Source organism: Periophthalmus magnuspinnatus, chromosome 21 (assembly GCF_009829125.3).
Source record: "Periophthalmus magnuspinnatus isolate fPerMag1 chromosome 21, fPerMag1.2.pri, whole genome shotgun sequence".
In the NCBI taxonomy this organism is placed as follows: Eukaryota; Metazoa; Chordata; class Actinopteri; order Gobiiformes; family Gobiidae; genus Periophthalmus; species Periophthalmus magnuspinnatus.
Window position 1 is genome coordinate 20,166,789 of NC_047146.1, and position 27,205 is coordinate 20,193,993.

The window sequence follows — 27,205 nt, forward strand, 5'->3', positions numbered from 1 at the left end:
TCAGCTTCAAATGTCTGCAAAAAGTATCCTCTCAGTCCCTGTTCATGTCCCATCATAAGCAAATATTAATAATTTACACTTCTTCTGTACATACTTACAGCTTTTACACATTAAAAACAGTGGGATGATTTTTACAACATTAAAAGATGGCAGAATAGGGGTTACTGAGCATATTACACATTTGATACAAGCCCTACAGTAAACCATTCATCCTCATAGCCCTGGCACATTCATCTTAATAGCTTCTCTTACAAAAATCAGATACATTTTTAAAAACATTTCATTACAAAGTTTCCATAAAAACTTCCCATAGTTCAGTCTGCATAAACCTGTCCTATCCAACAGTAGACAAAATAAGTGGGATAGGAAAGGTACTTAAGGCGTACTTATGTCATTTGGTGAATGGATTTTAAGTACTTTTAAGACACTAAAATTGTATGTACAGCTAGTTTAACATTATAGTAGTTGCACCTGTTTGGTTGAGTAGGTTTAGTGGTTTCACAAAATAACATAAAATAAATAACTGCTGATTAACATAGTGGCATTTCAACCTTACTGTAAAATTATGAATAGTCGGAGAAGACATCTAAGCTGTCAATTGTAAACAGCGATTTGTATCTATATGGCACAAGAGATCTCCAACGACATCACATCCCTCTTTTATAATATTGATCACATTATTTTATCATGTAAAAACAAAAGCCAGTTTTTGAAATAGGTCATTTCCCAACCCCATATATGTTTTAACTGTTGAAATCTAGACTTATAACTTATTCTGACTTTTGAAATTGCTTTACAGTGTATGTGATGATAATGTGTGATGGAACGTGAAATGTTTAAAAAGTGATGTTGGTGACCTCACATGTTATATAGCTGTATATCATTTAGATGGGGTGACAAAGGTGCATTCACATGTAATGGACCACATACATAGAAGGAGCTGGTCCTCTGATATCGGTCATATAGGTGAGGATTACTGGTACGGGCACATAGATGGGTTCAAAGTGGGGTCCTCACATGTTGGATCACATGAGTAGATGTGATCAAACTGGTGACATTACATGGTATAGGTAACACAGATGTAGTCATGTGGTGACCTTACATGTAGGGATGCACCAATACCACTTTTTCTAAAACAAGTATGAGTATTAATTTTGAGTACTTGCCGATACCAAGAACCAATACCAATATGATCATGGGATTTTTGAAGTATAGCCTACTTTTTCACTGGACTTATTTGAGTGGCATTTTTGTTCCAATATAGTTTAGAGAAATGCTGTTAATATTTACTACTATGTCTTTGCAGACTGCGCACTAACTGCTAAAGGAGCCACTTTTAGCCAGTGAGTGTTATCTTATTTTAACCACAACCACACTGACCAATATGGACATGGATTTGTTTGTCAATTACATTACAAGCAAAGAATCGCCAGAATCACTTAGCAACATTAGTTACTATATAAACACAAGCACTGCACTGATATTTTTCAGAAACTATAAAAAAATTTTTAAGAGTCCTAAATATATTCATAAGAGTACTAAATATTTTCATATTGCTGCTCAGCTCAGAGGCGAGCTGTAAGTGTCAAATAAGACGCACAGCAATTATAGTGGTATCGGCTCTTGGTATTGGCAGCACATTGACAAGTATGAGTACAAGCACCTGGTATCAGAGCGATATCCAATATTTGTATCGGTATTAGTGCATCAGTACTTACATAGGTGACACAGATGCAGACACTTCATGATGTCACATGTTATAAGCTTTATAAAAGGGGCCAGACAGGTGGGCTCACATGTTATAAGAGTCAAACTGGGGACGTCAGTTATTGATCACACAGAGGTGGTCCATGTAGTGACATCACATGGTATAAGCCAAGGTTAAAAAGATCAAACTAGTGACCTCACATGTTATTGATCACATGAGATGGTCCACGTAATCACTTCACATGTTATAAGCCACATAGATGGGGTCCAGTTGGTCTGCCAGGAAACCGTCCCTCAGGTGCATGCGCTGCTTCTCTCCGCGGGAGTTGATGGGAATGACCCCTGGGTCCACTACCACGACCACGCCTACGATCAGGTAGTGCTCCTCCAGAACCACATTTGTCACCAGGGCAACCAGGTCCAGGGCCTGCTGCTCGGACCCCTCCAACTCCACTACCACCACCAGCAGGTTGGTCCAGGTGAACACCGCACTGAGGAGAAGACCAAAGAGTGCATTTTACTATGAATAAATTGAATGTTATTTGGGGTGAAAATGAGACCGCTGTTTGTTTTCTGCGTTACACATTTGAAAATCACTTTATTTCTATGCTATTTTAGCTATAATGTCCCAGAATATGACATTAAACATTAACTCTACTTTCAAGGAGACAAGTAGGTGACCTCATCAGTTCAGATCTTTGAAGAGGTGATGACAAAAAGGTATTTTAAAGGTATTTTGAGCAATAAAAACACTTGTAATTGAATGCAAAATAGATTTTAAAGATGTTAAATGCCATACTGTTCAACATTCCAGGCAAAGAATCTTCATGTGCACAAAGAGGTAAAAGACCCTCTCTCCCCACCAGAAAAGTTAAAAGTTCTGTATGCATAAGCAGTTCAGATCCTAGTATCCCAGTACAGATGTATAAGCAATTCTTGAGGTCAAAATAAGGCTGCTGCAGGTGTGCTGTCTGCATCTAATTATGAAGGGTTTTATTGTTTAATGATTAGGAAGTGCACGGTTAGCATGCAAGTCATTGTTGTTGGCTTTACAGTGATGGCAAAGTTGGGAAAAGTGCTTATAAATACTCTGAATGCATACAGACCAGTAAGTGAGGAAAAACTTTGGACCACTGCAAACCTTTTGAAATGAACTAGTTCTATTTTTCATGTTTTTAAAAAAGGTCAAAATCAGGTGCAGCGCCTTAAAGTATGCCACAAGGCTCTGGCCCCTCACGGCTCAGCCCCTGCTCCCCACACTGACCACTCTGCGATGCTCCGGTGCGCTCGGATCACGGACGTTTCGATGTCGATGGGGTGGTACCTCATACCCCTCAGCTCCAGTGTCTCGTCCACAGAGCCCACCACGTACAGAGCATCGTGGCGCTCTGCAAAACAACAACAATCACATTTTAGCTGGAGAGATTATCCAGTGACCAGAAGTATCTAAAAATGGTCTCAACATGTTTGTAATGCACAGTTTTCATATAGAAATCAAGAAGATTTGTAGCCAGGGTCCAGAATGTTGTGCTACCCCCCTGAACCTGATAAAGCTCAAGAAATAAGAAAAAACCCAAATGGCATGAACAAAAAACTCAAAGTATTTAAAGAAAATATATTATCTCTAACTACTTTTTTATTATATTCAACTAACTAGTAATAGTAATGTTATCTGACAGACAAAATATAAAAAAATACAGCTACTTTTCTTTGTAATTTCCTATAGAATAATGTATGTGTTTTTATAAAATACCATTATCTGCTATGTAGAGTCATGGAAACTTTATGCATATTGTAAAATTATTATTATTTTTTATTTCTATATATTTCTTTCATATAATTTAAAGATCCTACATACAAAATTGACTCTCGTGAGCATTAAGCCATGTTATAAAATTGTTACCTTCATCAAAAACATACCCGGAGTTGTGTTTTATTTCATTCACACGTTTGAGTAACCCTGCATCATTAGTCTGCCTACAGAACCTCTCCAAAACTCAAAATGCTCTGTTCCATGTACGTTTTACCAGCTACCTTTTACTTTTAGTTCAGTAGAGATTGGAAATTCCAGGGCTGAATTTATCCAAATGATTCTAGTGAAGGTGTGTGGAGTTTATAATTACAGTGAAGCTCTTCCTGTATTACCACATGACATCACAAGGTGGAGTGTTTTCCATTTGAGAGAAGCCTCAATATGAAGGATTTGTATGTTAGACATGTATGAATGAAACAAAACACAACTCCACGTATGTTTGTGATGAGGAAATAACACAATAACATGGATCAGAAAAGATTTAAGTCCTTTAATTATGTAATCATTTCAAATCATGTAAATTGACATAATTCCACTCAGCTCACTTTTGCCTCTAAATACTACTAAACTGCACAACACATTGACCACTGGCTGCTCTGGGGTCTAGAATATTGGTATTGGCATCGGACATGAAGAAACCCGTATGAGATTTTCAAAAAGGACTTAAGTAAATGTACCCCATTACTATCCACAGTGCCCTATACCTGTGATAATGATGAGCCTTTCATTTCCACGTCTTTGTTGGAATATTTCCTCTTCTTTGAATGTCAGGTTGAAATATTTTTTGAAATATAAATACATTAAATATAATATATACATAATAAAACATGTAACATTTAGACCACATGTTACCTTTTATTGTTTTGAAAATGCTATGTTCTCTGATATTAACATATTCATAGGTTTTATAAGTTTCATTTTCATCCCCCCTCCTTTTTCTCTGTGTTAAGTAACTTCCCCCTCAGAACACTTTCACAACACAATCAGCGTGCATCCCACTAATGTAACTACTGCACATCGCATGAGATTTGTGAAGTTGTTGTGTACACTTTTGTGTCATGCTTTTGTATATTTATGGAGAATTGTTGTGGGAGAATTGTTGCCAGGAGAGGTAGCTAAAATGCACAAACACGCATGGACGACATCTACAACCTCTTCAGGCATGTTTTTGATGAGGAAACATTATAACATGGTAGAAAGCAAAAAACTAAAATAGAAAAGTATAATTTAAAATAATAATGGACTAAAGTGATATGTGTTTTATAAATATATACAAGTATACATGTATATTTTTGTACAAACATTTGTGAATTCCCCAGTCACTAGTGGACACTCCCTCTCACCTCCGTTGGCATCCGTGAGTTCGGTGCGGCGTAGAAAGCCCAAGTACCCGGTGCGCGCCCAAACCGTCTGTGTGTCTCCAAAACTGAGCTTGGTGTTGAAGTGGTCGGCATGCAGTGCCTCCTCCCCGTACACCGTGTAGTACCCCGAGGCATTGTGCGGACTGCTCACCCAGATCTGAAGAGGACAAGACAGAAGGAGAGTGAGGCTGAGACAGGGAGATTGTGGAAGGTACTATGCTAAAGATAGATAGATTTGTATATTTATGGTTTTCAATACCAAATGAAAGAAATACCTATTTGGTTGTTTCTGCGATATCATAAAAATTATTAAGCCCCACCCTCCCGTTTTATCATATAGTATAGTTTATTTACTGTCAGTGCGGGACCTAGCACCCAGAGACATGAACCCTCAAGACATTGCAACAGCGTTGTCCATTCCAGTCTATTGCAGTCCAGTCTCACTATGCTTCTGTTGTAAGGAGTATTATACCTCTGATGTCACAATAACAAAGGACTGAGCTGACAGTAAGTGCGCTAGATGCAGCACGACAATGGAATTTTTTTTTAACAGTACGGAATGGAATATGTTTACTGGTGAATATTTATACCACACATATATTTGGAACAATTTCTATTTCACATTTTCCACAGTATGGCATTATTACTGGAGAAAGCATGGCAGCGTTGGTACCTCAATGACAATTTTTATATATCTATTTTAAAGTAGCTGAGTGGCTTGTATGCTGTTCTGACCTCTCCCAAATGTGAGTCTCCCAGCGGCCCTTTGGTCTCCGTGTTGGCGATGATGACTTTGACTCCTGGAAGGATCTGCTCACACAAAACAGAACATCAGAAACTTAAAGAGCATGCGACAGGCTGATTGTTTTTTCTAATTATGACATGGTTTGGTGGGATAGTACCTGTGCTAAATATTTATGATAGTTTTTCAATCAGTTAAGAGGCAGTTTGTGGGGAAAAAAATGTTGAAAAGAAAAGTACAAAAACACAGGCAGTAGTTCTAAAACAAAAACCCGTCTATCCAGAACACCAACTGTTACAAATTCAATCCAAAATGTGGGAACAGTTTATGCATTAGGAAGGCATGTTTCTGACAGATTAAATATTGATTTAACAAAATAAAGGTGCTGTCATCTATTTTTATTTGTTTAATCACAACTATTGGGATTTAGACAAGATTTGGCCTGCTTTAACATTGTTGTTTGTTGTTTTTTTTCGTGTTTTTTTGTAAAATCTTAAATATAATGATTGTGGTTAACTATGTTTTAGTGAAAAAGTACATAAGCACTTTAACCACAGAGAGACCACAGTGCTTAAAGGAAACCCATTATACAAAATCGACTTTATAAGAGTGACCCCTCACCATTATCTAACTCAAAGTCGTATTTCGCTTGATGCATACATGTTTGAGTAATTCTGTATTGTCCTACATTCATGTCTTGAGTGCACCTACGCCCTATCTCCACCCACTGCTCTGTACGTCCAGACAATCTGAAACCGTCTGTAGATCTGAATAATTTCACAAGAAAACTGAAAAAGCACATCTTAATCCACTGTGTCAACATCAGTCAAGTTAATTTGTACTGCATTCACTGTAAAAAGTTGCACATAATAATTTTACATTTTTGCATGAACTGCTGAACAGCTATTTGTAGGAAACCATAATGTATTTGAAAGTGTGACATTTTACTGTATTTTGCTGCTAATGCTAATGATGTGAAAGTTAGTCTTGTAATATAATTGTAATGAAATGTGTATTTTCAGTGAGTTCACCAGGGACTGCAGATGGGAAGTAGCAGTAGCTAAATCTGGTACAGGTCATCTTTTCTTTTGTGAAATTAATGTATTTGTACTAGTTTTGTCACAATACTAAAATTTCAAATTCAATTTCGATACTAAGGAATAGACTTGATACTCAACACCGATTTTGATAACATGATGATAATAAAACACACTCTTTATTTAGATAATAGAATGTCATTTTCAGCATTAAATCATAGTACTTTCTTTTATATTCCCATGTGGCCTTATATCTGTATAATCCCTCAGTCGTTCAGTTTGGTGGTCCATGGGCGTGTGCTAGTCTATGTGTCTTATACATGATACAGCTCAAGATTATTCTAAAGCTATTCAGGAAGGTTCATTTCTGTCCTATTCTGTGAATGTAATTTTTAGTGTCAATATTTGGTTAAATGGGTATCTCGTTTTGATACTAGTTTTAATATCGATTAATATTAATTATTAGTTATTATTTTATTTAATTGGATGATTCAAGAAAACTCCATATCATGCATGTCAGGTTCACAAATATCATGTAGCCATTTTCAGATGTAAAACTACTGTAACTATGTGGAAATCTGCTGCTTGTTATGAAAATGAAATGCCAAAATGAAGAGTTATCAGTTCTGCTGTTAGCACAGAAAGTGAATTGTTCTGTTTCTATTATAAGTCCATTTTGGATCAATACTGAAGTTTACAATGAACAAAATGTAAAAGGATAATCTACTTATTTTACTGTTTAAAATAAAAATAGTACAAATTAAATTAATAAAACATAGTATGTCTCCTTTAAAGAGGAACATGCAGTACCTTTCCAGACTCCATGAGTGGTAAACTGTGTGGAGAGCCCTTTTCCACCAGGCGAACCCTACAGGCACAAAGAGGAACAGCCAATGACCAGGGTCATTGTAATGCTTTTTAATGCTATTTTACTGTCTTGCTCCAGTGTTTCCAATGTCATAAAAAAACAAAAACAAAAAAACAAAAAAACAAAACACAGAAAAATGGATTATGTCTGAACAATCATCGTATCAGCAGACCAGGTGTGTCCAGGGCTGTGTCCCACCTGTCATGGCGCAGCGCTCTCATGTCCACGTACACAGTGGTCGGGTCAGGTCCAGAGGTGCCCTGTGGGACAGAGGGGACAGAGTGGACAGATGAGAGGACATGTCTTACATGTAGACAGGACAGGGACATGTAGCAGTAGCAGTATGACGTGATGAGGGTGAAGCCGAGCAGCAGCACACACAGCCTGTGGTCAGGACCATGGTCATCATCTGTACTGGACACATACATGTCACATGACCTGTGCACCAACATCGTGAACAAAGAATGTACCATCTCAGTCACACACTTTTCCTTTTATATCAATGCAGTTTGTTCCTAATCTCCTGAGCATAAGGAGGCAGTGAGGCTGAGGATTCACGTGTCTTTGATAAAGCATTTGCACATGGATGGCATTTATTATACATTAGGTAAATGCCAATTGTAGGCCTGTACTGGAAGATAGTTAGAAAAACAAACACACACACATTAACAAGCGGCAAATCCCAGTGCATATTTGTCTATGACTTTGAGGGGAGGGTCATGAACAGTTGGTGGGTGAGATGGGCGGTTGGGAGAGGATGTGATGTACATGTATCCAGCTCTTTTCTGCTCTTTGAGAAACAATGCATCAGAAAACTCTGGTACAGAGAATTTTTACTCAGCTAATGTGGAATTGTGCACATGCTTTAAAAAGTAATGCTATTTTGTGTGAAAACAAATGTTTGTGTCAACAGAGAAAAGATGTTTATTCCATAATGTAATCAAAGCTGAGGTCTATGAAAAATACAAAAACATGTATATGACACATGAAGATCTGCCGTAGCCATTATGCTGCGACCCATCTCCAGACTGTCCTGGAGCATCAGCCCTGCAGTACACAGAGTCCTCACACAGACAGAGCATGGACATGTGTGAGCACCATGCAGCGGTCTACAGCACTCTACAGCCCTGAGCTCTGACAGTACCTGCTCTGCCAGCGGCCCCAGTCTGTTGGGCTGACCACAGAGACACACAGAGAGAAGACACGTTTGTACAGAGGACATGCACAGGACAACACCAGGACACAAGTCCTTCTCCTCCTCCTGGTACAAAGAACAAGAAAACAAAGTGTCTCTGACTGAGCACGTGTCCTACCTGCAAACAGATGGCCACGTTGACCCTGCACCCAAAGGTGGTGCTGACTGCTCGAGGGGACAGTCCCAGGTCCTTGAAGATCTTAGAGAAGGATTGAGTGAGAGCCATGCGGGGCCTCTCCTCTGCCACCACCATGCAAGTGCGCACGCATGCAAGATTCACGTTCTTCATCTGGAACACACAATAGAGAGAGCTTGTCTACTTGTCTACTATGCTACAAAAGCTAACCTGAGCAGACATGTTATGAGCTAACATGAGCAGAGATGTTATGAGACGTACCTTAAGAGCCTCGGTCTGAGCGCCCAGGCCCTTGGTGCACACTTCCATGACGCTGTAGGAGCAGAAGGTGACCCGCACTTTGTACTGGCTGACTGCACACAGCCACAGGGACGGGTTGGTTTCCAGCTCTAGAGGAGGCACCAGGATGGACTGGTGTCCCGAGTACACACTGAAACACACACACACTGTTAGAGCCATGCAGGGAATATGTTTCTAGTCCCCAGACTGGGTCACCTTGGAACATTTGGCCACAGTTTGAGTTTCTGCTCCTGGACCCATGAGCAGGCTCTGGATCCAGGGGCAGATGCAGTCTGACCTCACCCAAACGTAACCTATATATCATAAAGTAAATAATTTTTTTGTGTTAACCACTTGACCAGTGGAGGGCAGCAATGCACTTGTTGTGTGTGTGTGTTGTGTCTGCCAGAAATAAAATGCATCTTTGTCATGCATTGGGTTTGGCTAATGTTAGAAAATATTATATTTCCAGTGCATTTATTTTGACACGAGTGCAGTCAGGGCAATCAAGGCAAGCAGTGCTTTTCCAATAAGTTCTAAAATCATTGCGTGTCAAAAGATCAAAAGTATAATTAAATAGTTTCAAATTATATCCAAATTATCCCGTTTTTCCTTCACTTCTGCTTATTTAAAGAATGGTTGTAGTCGCGGTGTCCTGTATTACACCCTACTGGCCGCTGAGCAGACTGCGTCAATCGCAGTTAACTTGTGTTGTGCTCTGATACGGAGGCCATGCTGCACCACTCTCTGTACATGTGCTTTTCTAACCAGAGAAGACAAATTGTTTTAAAGGCTTGCGCACTGAGGACCACATCAGGCTCAAACATCGCTAACTAAACCCCATAATAAATCCATGAAGGAATAAGATATCTGAGGAGATTTCTAGTAAGTGTGCATGTACAGCACGAGTAGTGCCAACTTTCAACACAAGTGACTAAAATAACTCTTGTTATAAGTGTAGAAATAGGACAAATTTGTGAAGAAACAAATAGCCCTGTTTGTACAAAGGGTGTCAAACACAGTCCAGTATACAAATATTAATAAACTGTGCAGGTCCAAGTTTCACCAATTTGACTCCAAAATGGTTTACTATATATGCACTGAATATGTAAAAAAATAAATACACTAATTTGCAATGTAGTTTGTAGAAAAACAGATCGTAGCGGTGTGCAGCTTCTCCTTAACTAAAGTAGACCGGGAGCTGAAGAGAGATAACTCCAGATTGGGAGCTAGTGCCATGAGTGAAGGCCCCTCAAATGGCCCAGTACGGTTCACTTTAGACAGTGGAAAAACATACTGATGTGCTTCAAAGCAAAGCCTGCCTTTAAATGCCTTTAATGTTTGAACCATTGTTAGAGATGGAAATAATGTTGATACATCCTTCCCAGTGTCTTTCTTATGTGACTGTTTGGTTGTGTGGCATGCGGCCTGAATGTGTGTTACCTGCAGAGGCACCAGAGAGCAAAGCCCAGGCCACAGTAGGGGTCCAGGCAGATGGCGATCTGGCGGGACGGGTACAGCTCACACTGCAGCTTTATGGAGTGGCACAGGGCACTAGTGCCACTGTGGGACATCTGCACAGCACAGGGGTCAGTGTCAGGGGGGAAAGGAATTATTTACATATTACTCATGATTTTTTTGTCCAAATTGTCCCTATCCATGTCTCTGCTCAGTTCTCCAACTACAAACAAACAAAGAAAACAGCACCCGATTGCCTGATTGGTCAGGGCTAAAACAACGTACGGATTCCGGTTTAAAAAACTTAACCCATTTCAACCCACCGGTCACAACTGTGACCACCAATGAATATAGACTACTACATGAAACCACAGATTATACATGTGCATGTGCACATGGTACGCACTTTGACCCCTGCCAGGATGCCTGTGGTGGACACACTGAAGTCCAGGTAGGCCAACATCTCCGGTGTGGGTGGCTTGTATATCTGAACACACTTCTTCCTCGGGAGGTCATCTGGAACAAAGACAATTTTTTCAGATAATTTGTGTTTTTAAAAATGTGTCTCATCACTTTTATGCTGATGATATCCAACCGTACTGTTCTTTTAATGATGATGGTGAGTTTTTATAACCATGTTTTTAGGGTCCGTGCCTGTGTTACCTGTGTCCATGACCAGGGGCCAGCTCTTCACGTCCACTGCTGCGGCCGCCTCTTTGGACTTCAGCAGTTTCATTATTGCTTGAGTGGTCAGGATGCACACCGACTTACTGACCTAAGCAAAACATGAACTCATTTTCAAACACATGCTCTTCCCAGCACTCCTATAAGGCCATACATTTCAAAATATATATTATATTTTATACATGAGATTATTATTATGTATTTTTTTCCCTTCCAAGTACTAATCCGGCCCAATACCGCTTAGCTTATGTCCTCTGGTGAGTTACCTGGACGATCATCTTGACCGTGGGCAGAGTAGTGGCCAGGTTCTGGGGGTGCGGGGGCCTCACGGTGACCGGGACAACACCAGCGTACAGGCAGCCGTAAAACGTAGCTATAAGATCTACACCTGCACACACACACACACAAGAAATATACTGTCATGTGTATTTATTATTTAGTTTATATAAGACATAAAACATTAAGAAAAGAAAGAAAAGCAAAGATGAGGGTTCAATTTCAAAATTTGGACTAAAATTCAGCATTCACAATTTTTTAAATGTCCTTTGTCCTTTTTTAACCATGTCCAAAAGAACCCTGAACACTCACCATCTGCAAAAGTGAAAATGCTCTGGTTCATGTTGTGAACCAGAGCATTTGAAACCTGTACTAAACTTTTTTTTTTTTGAGATTTCAACTTTCCTGCAGGCAGCTATTGTTTTTCACCTCATTCACACTGCTTGACGACTGTATTGACAGTAGTTGTTGTACCTGGAGGATAGACCAGAGCCACGTGGTCCCCAGTGTTGATACGGCCGGTGAGCGCCGCTGCGACTCTCTCTGCCTTCTTATGCAGCTGCAGACACGAGGCTGTGCTGGACACTGTACCCTAAAACATATAATTCAGTTTTTAATCACTCAGAAATAAGAAGTACATTAACAACATGAATCTTTTGCCACTTTGAGACGGATATGTAAAGGACTTTAAAATACGCAATCTGACAATAGCAACAGTCGCATTGACCCAACAGACATGAGGAGAGCAACAACAAATAATCGCTTAGAAATGCACTATTGGGGTAAAATCCTTTAGTGTTCAGGCGAGTACTTTATTACTTTAGAGTAATTCAGTGGTTGGTCACATATGTTACCTACAGATCAAGTACAGTGAAGTGATAATACTTTGAGATATATTTTGTGAATCTAAAGTTTTGGTCAGTTTTGGTCAGATACTTTGTGTATGTGAACCTTTTTTTAGTCAGATTTGGTCAGACATTTCGTGACTGTAAAATTTTGGTCAGTAGGGGGGCAGTACCTTGGAGTTGAGGACCATAAAGAGGGGGTGGTCTGGAGTGGCCTGAGCTCTCCACTGAAGAACGTCCTGAATGTACAAGAACTGAAGAGAGAAAGAGGGGTACACATGTGGTTAAACAGACAAATGAAATACTATTTATAACCCAGGTGTAGATTAATCAGGTATACACATATATATTATAATACCCATTAAGAATAATCATTAAAACATGTTAAATGTAAATTGATATACTTCTTTGCATCAACTTTTCAAGCCATTTTTGAAATAATTATATTTTGCACAAATCCTATGTTAAGAGATATGATAGTTTATTTTTTTTAATATCAATAATGCAAAAAATATCGTGAATACAGTTTAAATCATTTTACTAGTGGGTTGAGTTCATAAGCATTTTTAATGTAGACCAGGAGTCTCCAATCTTTCCCTACGCTAACTTTCTTTAAAAGTGAATTATTGTATGCGTTGTTCCTAGCATGCCTTGCCTTAAGGTCTTGACTAAAAAAACACACAACCATGATATTGAACTGTATGCACAAGAGAAGGGTATAAATAATACAACAATTTAATGTAATGGCAGAAAACGGTACAGGAGCTTACATTTTTTCCAGCTCCCAGCATGTCTTGCACAACAAAGTCAACAAACTTCTGCACACCCATGGGTGTTTCTCAAAGTCTAGCTGCCTTGCCTTGGTATTGGGTTCCTCCAAAATAATTTCCTTCCAATCCAAGGAAAGTGTCCTGCCTAAGCGCAAAGATGTGGCTAATAGAACAGGCTATAGAAAGAAAAAGGTCTCATTCTCCTTTTGCAGATATAAAATACGAATACATCCAAAAAGTTATAATTTTCTAATACATTTGCAAATACACCCCCCATAACCACCCCCTTACTTCAAAAACACCAGATGCATTATGGGTAAATTTGCCTGATTAAGGCAGTGAAGTATCCATGGTAAAATGCTAAAATGCTAACAAAATGGAGGACACATGCCTGTGAAGGACATGAACACTGGAACATGAGTTGGATGACATGGATGCCTGACCACACCTAGAATAGGCCAAGGCACCTCGGCATGACTGAGAGCCATTGTGCAGTACATACAAGTAACTCAAAAACATCACTCACCATTTTGGCCATTCTCACCCTTCAACAAATTAATCATATAAAATTGCTACTAACATTTTTATAGCTACAACTCCATTACATTATCATTTTAAATTGGTTACATTAAAAAACAAAAAAAAACATTAACATCACATATAGTTTGTGTTTTGTGTATGTGTTTTCCTCTCGGGGCACAGACCTTCTCATTGTCCTCCATCTGACCCACGTCTCGACCACAGGCTTGTGCAATTCTCTTCCCTGCCACCAGGTTTCCCACGATCATGGACGCAGGGCCCACCTCTGAGCAAAACACACAGGGTTTTATTGTACCAACTACTACCACTCGCACTGTGCACATTTTAAGCATCAGGCAAATATAAAGGTCCCAAAACAAGACTAAATTGACTACATAAAACTGAATAAATTTCAAAAAGGCTTTTCAGAAATATAGCAGGACCTTAATGGGATTTCAGTACAATGAGAATTCTGCAATATAAGGATATAACAAGGCAGAAGGTGGAACGTAACTGTCTTTTGACAACACAGTCTTAAAAGGGGACATATATTTAAAATTATGAGCTTTTAACCATATTATGGTTAAAAGTAAGAATGGAGTTCTCTCATCATTAAAGGCACTTTACCTGATTGTTACTGTCTTAAAAGATTAAAAACATTTTAATCGGTTTGCAACTAACACACTTTCTGATCGGACAATAAAACACTTTGTGGTTAGATGTAGACAGTACACAGTGGACTTATTTTGACCTCAAGAGCTGCTTATAGAATATCAATATATATCAATATCTCTGTACTGGAGCAAGACCCATTTTTCTCATAAAAAAAAAATCAAGTGCAGAGCCTATGAAAAAAGGCATGTTAATGACAATTTGCTGCTTGTTATCATTAAGAAATATATTAAGAAATTGCATATTTTGCTTCCCTTCCTTTTATAGTCCATTCTGGTCATCTTCACCAGACTGATTATAATTCACTATGTGCAGCACTTAGGAAACTGCTTTTGTTTGTTAAATGTAGAAATCAAGTGGATTGGATTATCATTAAAATCCTTCAGTTCTCAGCCTGCCTTGCCATAGCTGAGTTGTCCTGCTGACAGTGGTTGTACCTGGCTGTTTCTGCCGGGGCTTGGGCAGGTTGGTCACACATGTGTGGGGGCACATGAGCACGTTGCAGGGGTGTAGCGCCCCTTCCAGGAAGCGCTGTTTGGTCTCGGAGATGTGGATCCCACCCAGAGGAGCCTTAGGCAGGGTGTTAGCAGGGACCAGAGCCAGGCAGTACACACCCACCTGGTGGATACTGTCTATGGCCTGAAACACATGCACAAAACAGGGCAATCATCAGTATATGGGGCTAAAGATACAAAGAGCAAGGGTCAGGTCACTTTACAACAGAGGGACATAAAGATAAAGGGGATAAAGACATGTCAACTCTTAAAGACCTACTGTGCTTGTGTCTGTTATATAGTTATAATCTAATTTTCTCATTTTAATTTGCAATATTCATCTAAAACGACTTAAAAGGAACATAGTGCTAAAAAACTGGGGTGCCTAATAGGACCAGACGTGCAGTGAAGTTGTTGGCACCTCTGATGGATAGCTGCATATCAAGTTAGTGAGTAGCAGATTTAAAAAGCAAATTGTACTAAAATGACTACGTGATGATGCCAAATCACCAATTAAGAAAATTACGCTATAATGCAAAGTAAGCAGAGAGCAGTGAGCCTGTGCTGGTAAAAATGGGGGTGGATCAATAATATGAAATCTTGAAAATAGCCTGTTCAAATGCGCGTGATTCACTCCAAATACAACTTTGGGTGAGTAAATGGTGAAACTAACTATAACATGGTTAAAAGTTCCGAAAAGTCAATTTTGTTTAATAGGTCTGTTTTAACATTTTGAAAATAAAGCCCAACCTTGTGCCTTTTTGCACCAACTTTCATTTGCTGTTTTGTACTTGCCTTTTTCACTGAACAATCCTATGTTAAAGGTGCACTACATAACCTTTCAGCATGAGGGTCTTTTCGCCTGTCTCCATGGAGATGTGCATTGAATGTTCGAGTGTATGCATTCAACTCATCTAGTCACATGGGCACAAGCAGGTGAGGCCACCAGGTCAAGTTATATTATATTTTATTATATTTATATTATCTATATTAAAGATATGGGATAACACTCATCATAAGTTTTCTTCTGAAATATATAATTTTGCTCAAATTATTAATTATCTGATAGGACCGCCTTGCTGTGGGGAGGTGCTCTGACCTGCAGGACGCGGCTCATCCACTGGAAGCTGTCCTCCTCTGATGCGTCGGGCCTCTGCTCCGCCACCACCACAATCCTGTCATCATGGAGCACGCTTACTGAGAACACTGCCATCCTGGAACCACATATAACAACAGCTCATGTTAGAGTACTTTATTTTGCACTCACAAGCACAGTGTTAAGGTAGGGTATACTGTATTGATCCCTTTTGAGAGAAATTTGACCCATCCCTCAACCAGTGTCATTGGCGTATCCTGTCAGGAGCAGTGAGCACAGACTGTATATCTAAACAGACATAGCTAACGTGCTAGCTGTTGCAATCCAAATAGGAACTAAACATGTGCGCAAAGCAGTTCCTTCAGGGTCTGGTTGCAATTCAACTTCTATTGAAAAATCATCACTCCTCCCTCTGTCATTGCCACTGTCAGACTCATCATTGGTCTCAAAATTATGATATGAACATTAATAACAGACCAATCTGGTGCCTGCTTTCTACCTTAGCTGGAGGATTGTATCTATGGCGCATATTTTGGAGTCGATGTGGGAAACTGCAGTGCTCGGAAGAAAACCTTCCAGACACAGGGAGAACATGCAAACTCCGCACAGAAAGGCCCAAGTTTCTTCCTGTGAAATGAGAGTGCTAGCCCCTCTGCCAATGTACCGCAATTGCAGTTGAAAGCCCCTCCCTTCTCTCCCTCTTACCTGCCCCTGTACACAAACTTCATGGGCTCCACGGCCAGAGCAGTAGCTACCACATCATCAGCGTTATGTCTGCGCCCGCTCACCACCATCAGCCCATCCAGTTTCCCCACCACAAACACCAGGCCGTCCTGTGGTACAAGCACAAGCACAGGTTAAGTGAAGTCCTTATGACTGGTCTAGCAACCATCGCTGTACACTACTTTTCAAGGTGCATTGTGGGACATTTCCAGTGCAATGTTGGACATTTAGACAACACTAAAACTGGTGTGACCCTTATTTAGTGTCCTGTGTATAAAGTACTGATATTTGCATTGCTAAGTTCCTAGACAGTTTGACTGCCCCCTGGTGGTTATATAGCATAGCACAGACTATGAAACTTATGAAACAAGCCTTAAAGAGGGGGCATTTCACTTCTATGGTATATTAACTGCTAACACATAACATATTTAGATCACCATGACACTTTTTATTGTTTTAAAAATGTAAACTACACAGAAATCAACATGTCACCATGTTTTATATGTTTTACTTTTGTTTTTAACGCTCTGAGTCTCTAAGTCTCCCCTCCCTTTGCTCTTCTTCTCGCTAAATCACTCCCCCTTCAGAATGCTACCACTACAATCAGCAGGCATTTTGCTTCAGGTTTGTCAAGTTATGGATGTGTATGGATTGTATGATTGTATCATGTTTTTGTATACTTATGGAAAATTGTTATGTGTCAGCATAGGTGACGTAGGCTTATGGACTGAGTTTTGGATAGGATTGTATGACTAACTGTAAGGAGGGTTTGTATAGGGCCAGAGAGAGATCGCAACTACTCATATATGAATGACATCTAAAAGCTCTTCAGGCATGTTTCTGATGAGGAAATAACATAATAATATAGTAGAAAGCTCTAAAAAGTAGATTTTACATTATACCCCCAAAGGTGAGGATAGTACTGACCGGTCCTGTAAAGCCCAGCAGAGAGGTCCTGGTGAAGGCGCGCTCACACACGGGAACACCAGAGGGCGACACTGGGATGGTCTGGAATAAAGGAAGGATTAGTCAAATAATGCAAATTACTGAAGTAACATTATTTTAGTGCTGAGTCTTAGAGGTGCTGTACCTGACTTATGTTAATAAAATACAATTTGTATTGCCCCAGTACAGATATATTGTAGAAGCTGCCCTTAGGGTCAGGATGAGATCATTTGCTGCGTGCTTTCTATTGTCTGTGAACCAGGAAGTGCACTGCTAGCATGCTAGTTGTGTTTAGCATAACTGGCTTGGGCTTGAACTGTTTGGTAAAAGATCTAATTGTGATTTTCTGACAAGTATTGTGATTGAATTCAATCCTACTTTCTAAACATAAAAATCTAGTTGCAGAGTGCACATTATAAACAACCATTTGAGAGAAGAATGAAATATGAACTGCTAAACTAATACAATCCCATGTATTTCAGAATATGTTTGTAGAGGTCTAAACTGCAGGGTTAGCAGCCTTTAGACATGATTAGGTGTTTTGTTGTTTGTTAATGTCTTAATTTAAATAATAACATAATTGCATCACAGTAGGATGTAATGCAATCAAAACTGCAACTGAATGGCTGCTATTATCACATTTTGAATGTGATCCTACTGAGATGGCAAATTCTACTCTGGCCTCTGAAAGTTGTGAAAAGTACTTTAAAACTCATCTTGGTGACTAATGAGGATATTCAGAATGCATAAGGTAAATGAGGAATAACTTTGGACCATTTCAAATGAGCTTCATGTTTTTAAGAGTGCTGTTCCTATTTTTTTTTTCCCTATGTATTTGAGAAAAATCTGTCTTGTCCCAACAGGTCTTGAGGTCAAAATAAGTCTGCTGTGTACTGTCTGCAAACTGTTTAAAATTAACTAGATATGATTTTCATGTTTTTAAGACAGTAAAATTAGGTACTGCTCCTTTAAGACGTGCTACAGAGACGGAGACAGACCTCAAAGATGTTCTTGGTCATCCCGGGCAGGCCGTAGTAAGCCACTCCAGAGGTCCCTGAGCTCACACAGATCTCCCCCACCTCATCAGTCTGACAGAGGAGAGGGGGCCCGTCCACACGCACCACACACACCAGTGCTGGACACAAGCAAAAAGGAAGAAAGGGTTAGGATGGTTATACTGTGGAACATTATAGACAAAGGATCAGCATTTCCATGGAAACAAGCAAGAGCAGGCCCTCCTCCAGGCCAAATAAGAGTCAGGTTTGTGGAGATACAACCTCACAGTAAGGACACATGTTTTTCAGAGCAATAAAAAAACAAAATGAAAAAAACAATAAAAAACCCCCCCAAAAAACATACTATTATTTTAGTCTATTTTCTGTCTAAAAAGTGACATACTGTGGCTTTAAAAAACAAATCTGTATGTTGCCACTTTTGCTTAATGGTGACCTAGTTTATTTTTGTACAGCTGCACTCACTATGTTTAAATTTAGTGGTGGTAGAGAATCATGGAAGAAAAACTATGGTGATGATTTATGAACTTGAAAATAGAACTGGATTCGTACAGGATTTTATTAAGTATCTGGGGAAATGGAGCAATTTCTGAGACTCAGAGAAGATGACCTTGTAAACAAGATTGATGAAAAGTGAAGGTAAATACAATTCCAGGTATTTTTGGATGAGGGACAATAACATAAACTAAAGTCAAGTCAATTTTGCAAGTGTATCTTAGTGATATGTGTTCTATGACATTTGATCTGCCTTTTACCATTGTATTAATGAACTACAGTGTCCAAGTCATTTCCCTTGTAAATCTATGAAATGTTACTATAAAATTAACTGCAAAAGGACTTTCTAATTAAAAAGCTGCATGCGCCACACAATACTAGTACTATATATTCATTCATAATTTGGGTCTTCGGGTTAGAAAGTGACTAAAATAAGACTTAGGACTAAAACGTGTTTTAAGTAGGACTGTACCAGGACTTATAAAGGTATAAACTAGGACTGAAGCTACAGTAAAAACAGGAGTAAATCAGGTATGATCTAAGACTGAACCGGCACTACACTAGGACTAAACAACGGGGACTAAACTTGGACTGAAACAGGACTGAAACAGGACTGAAACAGGACTAAACCAGGACTAAACCAGGACTAAACCAGGGCTAAACCAGGGCTAAATCAGGACTAAACCAGGACTAAACCAGGACTAAACCAGGACTTCACAGACTCACAGGGGTTGGCTGAGTCTTTGATGCTTACCTCCGGGCAGCACTTGTCCCACGTCCTGCACAGTGAGGACAGACAGCTTCTCCTCTGTGTCCACACGGATCACTCCATAGCTCAGACTGGACATGGACAGGACAGCCTTCCCTGGGGGAGGGACACCGGGCTCTGGAGGTCTGCAGCAGGCACAGGGCACAAACTGTTATACACAGCAGGTGGAGTGGATAAATGCAAATAAATACAAATAAATAGACAACTAAATAACTTTATGGTTTGTATTATTTCAGATTTTAAAATAAATTAGTTAGTGCCTAATAAAAGCTGAAACTGATAATCCTCCAGCAAACTTTTTTTTTAGAAGTCATTTTGGTGAGTGGGATTGTTGAGAGCTTATCATTTTGAGGTTAAGAGACATTTAAAAAAACGTGAAATACAACTCTACAACAATTTTTGAGATTTATAATTATTCATTCAGGACTAAACTAATTAGATTAGGATTAAACTAAGACTAAACTAAAACTAAAGTAGGACTAAACCAGAACTAAATTAGAATTTAACTAGAACTAAACTAAAACAAAACCCGGACTAAAGTAGGACTAAACTAGGACAAAACTAGGACAAAACCAGCACTTCAATGGGACTATATATACTTTTTTTTTGTTTTATTCTATTTTTGTAACTGTAATTATGGGACAAACAGTGATGTGCTGCAGCTGTTGTGTTTGACCTGCGGATGGCGACAGTGAGGGCCTCAGAAGAGCAAGCACAGGGGCAGATCACCTCCGGCCTCAGCCCCCGGTTCTGGAAGACGTTTACGAAGGCATCACATGAGGATATGGACCCTGTGGAGGAGGAATGTGTGTTTAATGACCAGCTCTACAACTAATGACTAAATGAGGACTGAGCCAGGACTAAACTAGGACCAAACTACAACTAAACTAAGACTAAACTAGGACTAAACTAGGACAAAACTAAATTAGGACTAAACTAAAACTAAACTAACTCAACTAGAACTCAACCAGGAATAGCTAAAACAAGACTAAACCAGGACTAAACAAGACTTAAAGTAGCACTAAACCAGGTATGAACTAGAACTGAACCAGCACTATTATGCACTACAGTAATATAATATTATAATATAATACAGCACAGACTCACAGGGGTTGGCTCCGTCTGTCACGATGAGCATGCGCAGACAGCTCAGGCTCAGGTCCCTCTGCTCCCTTTGGGCCAGCAGAGACCAGTGCATGTCCCGGGACTTCACCACCGCTACACCCGCTGGACAACACAGAGGAGAAAAGTACAAATTACACAAGGCAGTATGTAATTAAACTGTTGTTAAGGTCTATTTTTGGAATAGTTAATTGTCTTGCATATTTTTCATACCATCTATTCTACTGCCATTTTGTCCTTTAGTAATTTTGTCCTTCATTTTGGGCTCTATTGAAGGCCATGGCAGCATAGGCAAGTGTGTATGGGCAAGCTCACTGTAGGGAACAGTAACTAAAAACATGACCCAAAAAAAACATATTCAAAATACTACTTCCGTACAGAATACTCTTTATTTTGGTGGTATTCAGATATAGTTACTTTTCTAAAAATTAAAGGACTACATGGCAGTACTTCATCAATTTAGGCTTCAAACCGCACAAAGAAAAATCAAAAACACAGCGGGTGGGTAGATGTATGATTTTTTTATTCCCTAGTGATAAATAAATGTACCATTACAAATGGTGCAACAAACAAAGAAGCTTTAATCCTATTTCTAGTTTTTTACACTATTATATAATATAAAATATTGTAAATATTCAGAACACAGTACTCTGATTGGACCATGTAACATGTGAATACATTAAAAAATACCTTTTAAAGCAGTATTCTATTCAATATTCTATAACTAAATAAATGTTTTCTTTCCCCACACTGAACATGTGTGCGTGTGGTGGTACCTTTGAAGGCATGGACCTTCTGGATCCAGGACAGAGGGTTGACCTTCATCAGGGAGTAGGGGATACTGACCACATGGAGCCGCTTCCATACACTCTGTAAAACACAACACGTCTTCAGTTCAACTTTTTAGCAATAATATTATTATTAATAATAATAATGATGACATATTATTATGTTATTATGTCAAACGTGGCTAATACTTTACATAAACTTGTGAATTAGCTCTTACAGCTGCGTGCCCTTTGCTCCTTCCATAAGCTTGTGATTAGCAATAACTTAGAATTAGCCGTACTGCTACTCACCGTCATGACGCCGTGCCATAATCCGGCCTCTCGTTTGAAATCGAGGACGTTGGTGATGGTCTCGCCTGGAAAAGCAGAGCCACAATTTGACAAGGGCACCAGAGTGTGTGTATTCTGTTCATAGACTTTTACTGTAATCCTGATGGACAGTAAGAATTAGTGAAGAGGGTAGTCATGGTGTGAAGTCCACTGTGAGTTTGGAGGTGACTCTGGAGGAAAAAGCTGGTGATAAAAGTGGCCTATGTAGCTATCCTGGGGAAGGCTCCTCCATTTCTTATTTCCACAGAGATTTTTGCCGTGAATGCTCTACGGTATAGTATTAAAGTTGCCTATCTTGGAGACAAGCAGGTAATTCCACCAGGCCTAATTACAGGTCAGATCGATAATCACACTCAAAGTAATAATTATTTTTCAGAGCAATAAAAACATCTGTAATGAATATAAATGCTATATAGATGAATAAATGTTGTACCATGGAACATTTCAGGCAAAGCAATAACATGTCCATGGAGACAAGCGAGTGGAGACTCCCCCACCAGAAAGGCTACAGAGTGCACCTGGAAAGACTAATTAGGACACTGCAAAAGAACATGCTACATCTAAATATTGTATTATTATTTATTTGTTTTACTATTTTATTAATTTTATTCGCCAAAATAGTTCTGAAGTAGACAGGACTGACAGCATCATAACTTTGCACTATGCAACTTTTCTGGGGGAGGATTCGTCTTCTGCTTGTCTTCACAGAAATAGATTACTCAATAAAAAGGTATTAATAGAGATGCTTTACTGCTTCAGATTTACTGTCAATGTTTAGATTATGGAAATTAAAATAATATGTGATGATGAAAATATACACCGATTTTAAAGATAATAATAATAATACAATAGACATGGTAAAGTTTTTTTTTTTTATTGAATGGTGTAACAGTGTCTGACCTTCTGTGTAGCTGCAGGCCTGTGTGAGCGACCGACAGTGAGCCAACATGGCCGCCTGGGACACGCTGACGCCCATGGTGCTGCCCTCTTTACTGGTCTTGTACTGGACATGAGAACACAACAGGTATCGCAGTTTTAACTGTACAGTGAGAGTACCAGGTCTGATCCTGGATCAGAGACTTACCTCGATGTATGCGATGTCGTTGTTGGCCTCTCGGATGGGTGGGTGCCAGTCTTTGGGAGGCTTCACCACATGTTTCCCATCAGTCACAAACCAGAGGAGCCGTGGCCAGCCTGCAACAACATACAGAAAAGACGCCACAAGTGGTGTTCATTTTGTCAATACAGTTCAATTCACTTGTTGTCTTTTTCTAAAAATTATTTCTGGTGTTAGTCGAGATGTAGTCAAATAATTATTGCTTTTCTTAGTCTTGTTTTTAGTTCATGAAAATGTCACGCCAAGTTAGCCGATTAAATCCATAAACTTTTAGTCTAGTGTCAGACATATACCAGTAAAACTCTGATAAACTGTAAAAAATAAAATTAATTTAAAACTGGTAATAAGCAATATATGAAAAGAAATAGATATTTAATCTATGTTTTCTAAAACTGCAAGCTGAGTTCTATCAAAATAACATAAATATTGTAAAAGGTTTTGACATTAAATCTATAAGCGTTTTTTATACACATAATGTATATTGTCAAACTGCTGTACTGCTTGTTCCTCACAAAACTGTGCTGCTGTATTTCAAATAAAAATGTAGGTTACATTTATAAAACGTAAAATAAAATGAAAATCAAATTAGATTTTTTATTTTAACATTTACGGTCACAACAAAAAAGGTTGCCAGATGTTATCCTTGTATACCACTACACAATAACTAGCTATACAGTTATTTCTAGTTTATCTTTCTAGTAAAGTGTCATAGCTCTGTACATTGCGTCACATTTTGAGCATCCCTAGTTAAAACCAGCTAAAAGTGCCTCTTGGCCCAAACGTTGTGATATTGTACCTTTAAAGGTGGCCACCTCTCCTGTCTGGGCTTTGGGCAGGCCCTTCTGACAGGCGTCTGTAGTCAGGGCCAGACTCACTCCACAGCTGCCCAGCAAGAAGCCCATCTGCTGGCTGCCCGCATCCTGGGGACACAAGGAGTAGAGCAACAACATGATTAGCCCATAGAATCATTAGTGATCCTTCACACATTCTGTTGTCTGGGCGGTGCAATAGAGCAGCTATATACAAACTCAGTATGTTGAAATACTCATTTATACTGTCATTAAAGCTGTTGAAGAAACCAAAATAGCAGTAGTGGTTAAAAGAACAAGAGTTGTGCCACTATTATGAGTCTGTCCTTATGCCTATAGTGCTGTATTTGCAGCCATTGCACTGCAGTAATTGAAGTTTTAGTTTTCCCCTGGATTTGTATTTTATTTATTAAATACTACTATTGTTTGTTTATCTCTTGTTTTGTACATTGTCTGTAATATAAATATGTTAATAATTATTATTATTAATTAATATTTCTACTCCAGCCCAAGACATATTTCCCTCTGGGACAATAAAGTTGATTCTGATTGTACTAATTGCTTCTTGGTTTTAATTGCCGATGCAGAGAGTTAAAACTGTCCTAGTGGAAGATAAATCACCTGCTTATCTCCGAGGAGATGTATTCAATTACAGCTACTTTTATTGCTAAAAAAATGCTTTGGTGGTGCCACATGCTCATCTCTGGGCATATACATGTTTAATGCAATACTGTGGAACATTTCATGGCAAAGCCATAACTTTTCCATACAGACACGCAAGTCCCCTACCATAAAAGTCATAGAGTACACATTTGAGAAACAACCCCACCAAGCATAATAAAACATGCAAATGAGACTGAAAAAAGGTATATGAAATTTGTCTCTTAAGAACATATGTAGAAGCAGAGCTATAACGTGCAAAGGGTGTGTGTAAATGCATTCTGTTTGTTCTGCTGACATTTGCTAGTGCAGCGGATCAAAGCAGTAGCAGAGACAGCGCTGTAGCATCAGCCTGTCCAGAGACGAGCAGAGGAGAGAAAAGTGTGCCACACAAATGAGCTACGGGCAGACACAAGCTGAGAATGCCTGCTGAGGAGAGCTGAGCCGGGCACACAGGGAAAAACACAACGCGCTGAATAAATGAGACCATGTCAATAACAACCGGTATGAGGTCTTCTGTGCTACACTCGTTTTATTTCTATAAAAATCCATTAAAAAAACTGGTAGAAACTCTGGCAAAGCTGGATAAGTCGTTTGGCCTAGACTGAAAACTACTGTTGTTTAAAGGCACTGTATCTGATTTTTACCATTTTAAAAGCATGAAAAACAAAAAAGTTGGCGGCTAGCAACTTATTCCTTACTTTTCTAATATATTACAAACAAAGAGGGTTTCAAACCTTCACAGGCCGGAGTGGAGATCGGCCATCATAGTAGTGCTAACACCAAATAGCATGCTAACAGTGCACCAGCCTTACTTCAACTAAAAGTTGATTTACACAATGATATAATGTCCCCATTGAAAACTTTAGTGTGATAGAGTAATGGCGTTAGAACCCAATGTCTCTAGATAATATGGCCAATGTAGGAGACCCCACCCTAAAACTCAGGCTGCTGCTCCCTTTAGATTTCTGTAATTCCAGGTAGGATTCACCTTTTGGTTGAGGAGCATCTGGATTTGCACAGGGGTGGGTTTACGTTTTTGGTGATGGGCACCTGGATGGGGACAGGGATAAATTTACCTTTTTGGTGAGTGGTACTTCGATGGGCACAGGGATGAGCTCTGCGAGGAGGCAGCCATAGAAGGCCACCATGAACATGACCGGGTCACTGTTAGGGAACACCAGCGCCACCTGCAGACAAGACACAGTCAGGTTTAGAGAGACTTAAAAAATCAGCTCAACTTAAAAACATGTATAATAATTATATTCTTTTGTCCCTTGTATTTTCATACACACATGAGGAAACTATACCGTTAAAATGAATCACTTCTAGTCTTAAAAAAACATTAAATTAAGTTTGGCTTGTACTATAGTCTAAGGAAGAAATTATGATGAAATTTCATTAAAAAGAAATTGCTAAACAAGTAAAACATTTTTGAGAAAAAAAAAATATGGTTAGCCTCCCAACAATACATCATTTGCAGTGAGGTAAATATTTTGTCATAACATGAGATTTGGATATAGTTATGCCACTACTGAGCATCTGCCTGTACTGTATACAGTATAACATTTACTAGCATTTACATAGTTACCATTGCTAAAGGAGACATTAAAATGGGAAGTAAGAGGGTTAGTTCAGTAAGGGGCCAGTTGAAAAGCTATCAGTTGTGGAGCTTCCTTACCCGGTCTCCAGGCATCAGCAGGGGCTCATTCCTAGAGCTGAGTTTATTCAGTAGTGTGTAGGCCAACTTCTGACTGCGGGTCCACAGTTTACCTGTACAACCAACGCAAGTTACATACAGCCTACATCAATGATGATTTTGTTGACAAGATGATTTCAGCGGTTTTTGTCATGTTCATATTTGTTCAAATGAAAACTAAACAAAAACTATGCTGCCAGGTAGTCGAGTGGTCCAAGCAGCAACACATATAAGAAAAAAGAAAACTAAACAAAAACTAAATATAAACTAATAGCCCTAGAACTAAAATTATGACTAGTGTTAATTATCAAAATATATTTTGTTGACCAATGAAAACTAAATCTAAATAAATTTAAGGGGTGAGTGAGGACCATATCCAAGCATTTCAAATAGAGCTGCTGAACTGGGAAGTACCTGGTGGACTAAAAGGGAGAGTGTGGAGGGAGAAGGGGTGGGGTCTGGACATATGGGAACTGTGTGATCGGATTAACAGGTATCTACACTCAACTCTGCCCCTGCAGAGCGTGATGTCACCAAGTAGCCGAAACTGGCAGTGGCCAATCGAGGACACGGATATGTTTGATCAGAAAGCTGCAAATTTACCTATTTTGCACTAAAATGGCCAACAAAGGACTAGCAACAGTAGACAGTGTTATTCAATCACCATTTACACAGTTTAGTAGCAAAAAAAATGTGTTTAGCTACATTTTAAATAACATAATAAATTTTGTTCTTTTTAATCCAAGAGTCTCATATCAGACCATGTGCAAAAATCACCATGCA

General features: G+C 39.2%; 1 protein-coding gene across 1 annotated transcript in view; it reads right to left on the reverse strand.

Annotated features, from left to right (window-relative positions):
* Positions 1 to 825: 825 nt before the first annotated feature.
* Positions 826 to 27,205, reverse strand: part of dip2a (disco-interacting protein 2 homolog A) — a 91,854-nt gene continuing 65,474 nt past the window's right edge. Inside the window, exons 9-38 of the mRNA XM_033986381.2 lie at positions 26,405 to 26,496; positions 25,803 to 25,913; positions 24,051 to 24,174; positions 23,222 to 23,331; positions 23,038 to 23,140; positions 22,099 to 22,163; positions 21,796 to 21,889; positions 21,005 to 21,124; positions 20,574 to 20,688; positions 19,883 to 20,022; positions 18,619 to 18,755; positions 17,603 to 17,683; positions 16,658 to 16,785; positions 15,956 to 16,070; positions 14,800 to 15,001; positions 13,876 to 13,976; positions 12,575 to 12,655; positions 12,031 to 12,148; positions 11,547 to 11,668; positions 11,260 to 11,371; positions 11,003 to 11,112; positions 10,582 to 10,712; positions 9,121 to 9,289; positions 8,842 to 9,012; positions 7,727 to 7,788; positions 7,471 to 7,528; positions 5,617 to 5,691; positions 4,864 to 5,038; positions 2,972 to 3,095; positions 826 to 2,198 (exon numbers count right to left, since the gene is read on the reverse strand). Of these exons, the coding sequence (XP_033842272.1) occupies positions 1,946 to 2,198; positions 2,972 to 3,095; positions 4,864 to 5,038; positions 5,617 to 5,691; positions 7,471 to 7,528; positions 7,727 to 7,788; positions 8,842 to 9,012; positions 9,121 to 9,289; positions 10,582 to 10,712; positions 11,003 to 11,112; positions 11,260 to 11,371; positions 11,547 to 11,668; positions 12,031 to 12,148; positions 12,575 to 12,655; positions 13,876 to 13,976; positions 14,800 to 15,001; positions 15,956 to 16,070; positions 16,658 to 16,785; positions 17,603 to 17,683; positions 18,619 to 18,755; positions 19,883 to 20,022; positions 20,574 to 20,688; positions 21,005 to 21,124; positions 21,796 to 21,889; positions 22,099 to 22,163; positions 23,038 to 23,140; positions 23,222 to 23,331; positions 24,051 to 24,174; positions 25,803 to 25,913; positions 26,405 to 26,496 (3,599 nt within the window). The 3' untranslated portion in view covers positions 826 to 1,945. The remainder of the gene's footprint in view (positions 2,199 to 2,971; positions 3,096 to 4,863; positions 5,039 to 5,616; positions 5,692 to 7,470; positions 7,529 to 7,726; positions 7,789 to 8,841; positions 9,013 to 9,120; positions 9,290 to 10,581; positions 10,713 to 11,002; positions 11,113 to 11,259; positions 11,372 to 11,546; positions 11,669 to 12,030; positions 12,149 to 12,574; positions 12,656 to 13,875; positions 13,977 to 14,799; positions 15,002 to 15,955; positions 16,071 to 16,657; positions 16,786 to 17,602; positions 17,684 to 18,618; positions 18,756 to 19,882; positions 20,023 to 20,573; positions 20,689 to 21,004; positions 21,125 to 21,795; positions 21,890 to 22,098; positions 22,164 to 23,037; positions 23,141 to 23,221; positions 23,332 to 24,050; positions 24,175 to 25,802; positions 25,914 to 26,404; positions 26,497 to 27,205) is intronic.